General features: G+C 39.7%; 1 protein-coding gene across 2 annotated transcripts in view; it reads left to right on the forward strand.

Annotated features, from left to right (window-relative positions):
• LOC129778125 (protein Wnt-6) overlaps positions 1–5,778 on the forward strand; it is a 193,608-nt gene extending 187,830 nt beyond the window's left edge. For both annotated transcript variants that reach the window (XM_055784825.1, XM_055784824.1), the window contains exon 4: positions 4,906–5,778. In XM_055784825.1, coding sequence (XP_055640800.1) covers positions 4,906–5,367 — 462 coding nt within the window. In that variant the 3' untranslated portion in view covers positions 5,368–5,778. The remainder of the gene's footprint in view (positions 1–4,905) is intronic.
• Positions 5,779–6,000: the final 222 nt, after the last annotated feature.

A 6,000-nucleotide genomic window follows, 5' to 3' on the forward strand; every position in this document is an offset into this window, starting at 1 on the left:
AGAAACGAAAGTTAAACCTTTTTCCGAATTATGCCGAAGAAGTGAACTGCGCCGCATGCAAGATAACTATTCGGTGGAAGAACTACATTTAAATTTAGTTGGCCGCCAGCACTTCGGGGGCTATATGGGGGCGGAAAAACTGGGCATGGCTTCTGCTTTAAGCAGTCTTCAGAATGCAACTCGGTGCTGATGCGCAACAAGATTTTTCTACCCAGTTGAGCTCCCACGCCTTGTGCACACATGCGCTCTGGCGAATGAGCACGCTCCGAAACACAGATGAAATGTTTGGTTGTCAGCGCCGTTCTTGCGCCCAGTTTTGCGCTGAGTTTTACGCTGAATTTTGCGCCGTGCTTGCGCCGTATTTCTATACTGCGCGCTTGAATCTGTATTGTATCTCTCTCTGTTGAGATATTTTTCATTACATTACATTTTGTGCTGTCGTGCTTATGAATTTAGTGCTCTTCGCACCAAGAGAGAATACGAGTTTTCTTTGAACGCGCGCTGGTTAAAATTAAACTCAAGCGCAGCGCTGCGTTTGTTTTCTGTAGACTAGCTTTAAATGTAAATCGTAGTGGTTTACGTTCAGTCGGAAAGCGCATCGAGAATCTTGTACGATTTCCTGGAGCAGCACCAGAGCCTGTCCAAGACATATCACAGCAGTCACAAGCATAATCAGCGGAGGAAGCCTTAGGGTTCATATGCGGGAACAATTTTCCTAGAGGCATTATCACGACATTCAAATGACCAACTTTGATAAAGGAATGTATATACATCCAAGCTATAAAAAGATTCTATTGACTAAGCAAGATACTTTTTTTATTTTTTTGTATAACAATTTTGAACAACATTAGATATCACATGAAAAGCTATCATGCCCCGAAGTATCGCTACAATCACTAAATAATCATATCGTTCAACGCCTGGTGAAATTTCGTGACATAGATGTTCTTCAGGAAGATTTGATTCTAGTTATTTTAAAATAGGGTTGTAAAGGGAGTAGTAACTATTCAAGGTATGGTACATAAAAACTATACAAATTTGTTAAAGTGCATTTTAATTATTTATTCAATTATTAAAAATACAAACAGGTATTTTTCGACGAGGATAGCGATGATGAGCTGAAGGAATACAGTGATTTCCATATAATGACTCGATTATATACCGACTCGATCATAAATGATTCTATTATACACAATTTTAGACTCGATTATAAACAGTTTGAAAAAAAAAATATATTCGAAATATGGGTTACTTCAAGAAACAATGTAATATTTCAAATCCAAGGTGAAAATTGATTGGTTATTATAAGTACAATAAAGTAAAAACTGTGATTTTTGAAGATGTGGATCACCAGTAATTGTTTGATATGACATTGCAGCGAAATTGAGAATGATAGAAGTTGGATGTCGGAGAGAGCTTCAATTTGGTTTATAGAAACAGTCGAGTTTATTATACATCCTTGGGTTAAAATTAGTAATCACCCTTTAAAAACAATTTCCTAGTTTTCCACGTCCAAAATTTTATTTAGATCTACTAATTTAGATGTTTCACAACTACATCCTGTACTGAATTTTCTCTTCTTCCAAATGGAAGCAACAGGATCCTCCTACGTAGCGAACTTAAAATATATATTGGACCCGTTTTCTTTAATTTTTTCATTCGATTGCCCATTTCCATTTTAGGGTGGTTCTAAAATTGAAAGATTTCATCCAAAAATGACCGATTTAGATGATTGACATATCAAATTAAAGCATATTAGCTATCCTTTTTTGAAAAATATTATATTTGCAGAAGATTTGGATTTTGTATTCGTAATTGTTGGTGTATTTGTTCTTATAGTTTTCATGGTCTCGGGACCAAGGGCGGTATAGTTTTTTATATTTTTTTCTTGGAAGCTGAGGATTTTTTTACATAACGTGTCCAAAATTCAGAGAAGCGTCATTTGTTTGCTCTTGATTTATGATATTTCAAAATTAACCAGCGTTCCGAAAAATCATTTTTCCCTTTTTCCTAAAAATGACTTTTAAAAAAAATAATATTCGAGCTGCTGGGCCGACTTTTTCGGACCATTTTGAAAAATTATGACTCGAGAACAATAAATAACACTTATAAAAACACAAATACAATCAATGATTACGAAAATGAAATTCATTTTCCTAAAATGTGTAGTTATTTATTAACAGTAGCCCGTAGTTATTTATAGAACAGTAGCCCGGTGTGTCTGGCAGAGCAGAGCAGTTGTATGGATGAATCGATCTTATTTCGACCGTGGATCGATCTCCATCGCTGATGATTGTTGCGTGGACGTAGCTATTCTGTAACAACACAAAGATGGTCAATGAGGGCCCTGAGTTTTAAACTCACGATCGATCGCTTACTAAGCGAACGCGCAACCAATGTGGCTACGGAGACCCCCTAGTAGACAGGTTCATTGCATTCAATTTCATATATTAATCGTTTAAATTGGTCTAGTAGTTGAAAAGTTATGAATTGATTTTTCGGACCACCCTAAAATGGAAATGGTCATCCTAATGAAAAAATAAAAAATAATGGGTCTAATGTTTTGCGATAAACAACAAAAATTACCACTTTTCACGATTATTTAAGAACCAGTACATCGGTTTGGCATGGAATGGCTGTATATAAAAATCTCGTGTCACGGACGACCGATTTTAATGAAATTATACACAAAAAATTGTCAGGCATGAGAATATGTCCGTTTCATCAAACTTTCATCCACTTATGCGCAAATAACCTCACTTCGTCTAAAACCAGGCGGTGAGTTGGTCTTATTGAATGGGCACAACGAATGATTTAAATTCTTCAAATCGATAGGAAACAATAATCTGGAGTTCTTCGTCAACGCACCATTTATTCGACGCTCTCAACCTTCTTCTCCAATAGAATTGACATTCCCCACATTCACCTTCTCAACGTAGTATTAAAGGGTGTGTCACATCAAATTGCATCACGGAAAAAACGCTGTAGAAATTCGCCCAGTAGACCGATCCTTTTGAAAATTTTAGACAGTAAAATAAAAACTATTCAACAACTTTTGGCATTTTCTTTTTATTCATACTTCGAGCCTAAGCCCGTATGCTCGCACCTTCCTCTTTACCCCGTCCATAAGGTTCTGTACAACGTCAGGTTGTAGTTTTTTTTGAACAGAAATTCATTTTCTCTTGAAGTCCGCCTCCGATTTGACAACTTTTGGGTTCTTCCGGAGGGCCTGCTTCATATTCGCCCAATATTTCTCTATTGGGCGAAGCTCCGGCGCGTTGGGCGGGTTCATTTCCTTTGGCACGAAGGTGACTCCGTTGGCTTCGTACCACTCCAACACGTCCTTTGAATAGTGGCACGAAGCGAGATCCGGCCAGAAGATGGTCGAGCCCTCGTGCTGCTTCAATAGTGGTAGTAAGCGCTTCTGTAGGCACTCCTCAAGGTAAACCTGCCCGTTTACCGTGCCGGTCATCACGAAGGGGGCGCTCCGCTTTCCGCAAGAGCAGATCGCTTGCCACACATGGTCGGGCCCTCGTACTTTTTGGCAAACTTGGATAGTTTCTGCTTGCGAATCTCCTCCGGAACGCTGAATTTATCCTCTGCGGAGAAGAACAACAGGCCCGGCAGCTGACGAAAGTCCGCTTTGACGTAGGTTTCGTCGTCCATTACCAGGCAATGCGGCTTCGTCAGCATTTCGGTGTACAGCTTCCGGGCTCGCGTCTTCCCCACCATGTTTTGCCTTTCGTCGCGGTTAGGAGCCTTCTGAACCTTGTATGTACGCAGGCCCTCCCGCTGCTTGGTCCGCTGGACGAATGAACTTGACAAATTCAGCTTATTGGCGACATCCCGGACCGAACTTCTCGGATCACGTCTAAACTGCTTAACTACGCGCTTGTGATCTTTTTCACTGACGGAGCATCCATTTTTATCGTTCTTCACCTTCCGGTCGATGGTTAGGTTCTCGAAGTATCGTTTTAGTACTCTGCTGACCGTGGATTGGACGATTCCCAGCATCTTACCGATGTCCCGATGTGACAACTTCGGATTCTCGAAATGAGTGCACAGGATTAATTCACGACGCTCTTTTTCGTTCGACGACATTTTTCCAAATTTACGAAAAATTGACAGTGAAGCATGGCCAACGTGATCTATACACTCTTATCTGATTATAAGCGAAAGCTGAAGATATAATTCCTAAAAATTAAATTTCTACAGCGTTTTTTCCGTGATCCAATTTGATGTGACACACCCTTTAGTAGAACACAGTTATTCATGAGGAATGCAAATTATGACTAATTGGTCTGAAATTTGGAACCCACCTTTATCTCTGCTATAATACTATAATTTAGAGACTAAAATAAAATCGTGGGGTACGTTGGATTTCCGTCATCCAAAGTTAATTGTTTCATTATATGCCCCACGATTTTATTTTAGTCTAATCAATGCCCTAGATTAAAGGAAGGGGTGTGATAGCTACTAACTGCTACTCGCCTAATTATTGTTTAGCTTTTAGTACATTATCTGTATTATTATTATGTTTTGTGACAATGAAACCGTTTAACATAAAATGTTTTTTTATACTTTTTTTATTTTCAAAATTACTTAATTTACAACTTTGTCGAAGACCTTATACCGCTAACTCCGAAAAAAATATGATAATGATAAGAAATGATGAGTGATAAAAAGTTGTTTTTTCTATTTTTGATTTTTGACCTAATTTACATTGACGAAAAATGAAGGTATAACTATAATGAGCAACTTTTCCGAAGGAAGTATATCTCTAAAACCAGAAAAACGGGTCGCAAAGCTCATGTCCGCCCAAATTGTCCGTCGGTACCATTGTGCATCCCCCATAAAGTTCTGGAAACAAAATATCGATAATTCCCCATATTTTACCTCGATCAGGCCGTCAAGCAGTTCATGAGGATGGAGTGCAAGTGCCATGGGTTGTCCGGATCGTGCACCATGCGTACCTGCTGGATGAAGATGCCCGCATTTGCGGAGGTGGGCGCTCGGCTGAAGGAACACTTCGATGGAGCTACCAAGGTGATAGCGAAGAACGATGGGCACAGCTTCATGCCGGATGATCCGTCCATCAAGCTGCCAACGAAGCGGGATCTGGTTTACACCGAAGATTCGGATGATTTTTGCGAAGCAAACCCGAAGACCGGTTCGCTGGGAACCCACGGTCGGGAGTGTAACATTACCTCGAACGGGATTGATGGCTGTAATCTGATGTGCTGTGAGCGGGGACAGATTAGGAAGCACGTCGAGGTCAAGAGGAACTGTAAGTGTAGCTTCAAGTGGTGCTGCGAGGTGACTTGCAGCACCTGTATCGACGTGAAAGAGGTGTACAGCTGTAAATAACAACGGAGTTCAGTTGAATTTTTGTGCTATATCAGTGATTTAGGTATTAGGTTAACTAGATAATTGTGACCTTTGACATTGCTTTTTATCGTAATAGGAACTCGAGCTCTGATTATACATGTGTAGATCCAACCAACTCTTCAAATGAATTCGGCAAGACTGAGCAAAGTGACAATAGTAAGGGAAATAAAAAGATTATCGAAATTTGTGGCTGTACCGAAAGTGTGAAAGTTTCATTACGCGTATTTTGGACCCGAATCGAACTTATAGAAATTGTTATGTTATGACAATGTAACTCACCAGATCTTTTAACGAGCTTTAAACAATTTGTACTAATTAGGAAAGATGCAAGATAGGTATAAATACTAATAGAAGGAGACGTTTGCAATATTATTTATTGTTAAGTGTGGTAGAAGCACAGCTTATGATAAATACGTGTTCATGATTTACTCGTTGAAAGAACGTCCACCCCAGCTGAGGCTCTACAATGTCTTTACGCCGAACGAGCCTAATATCGCGTGATAATAGCCCCGGCAGTGTAATCAAATCATTAATATCATTTATATGCATTTCTGTCTTCAATCGATGGCAGCAGCAGGAGGTACGACGATCACCGCAACCCCACCTGTTCCA

Source organism: Toxorhynchites rutilus, chromosome 3 (genome assembly GCF_029784135.1).
Source record: "Toxorhynchites rutilus septentrionalis strain SRP chromosome 3, ASM2978413v1, whole genome shotgun sequence".
In the NCBI taxonomy this organism is placed as follows: Eukaryota; Metazoa; Arthropoda; class Insecta; order Diptera; family Culicidae; genus Toxorhynchites; species Toxorhynchites rutilus.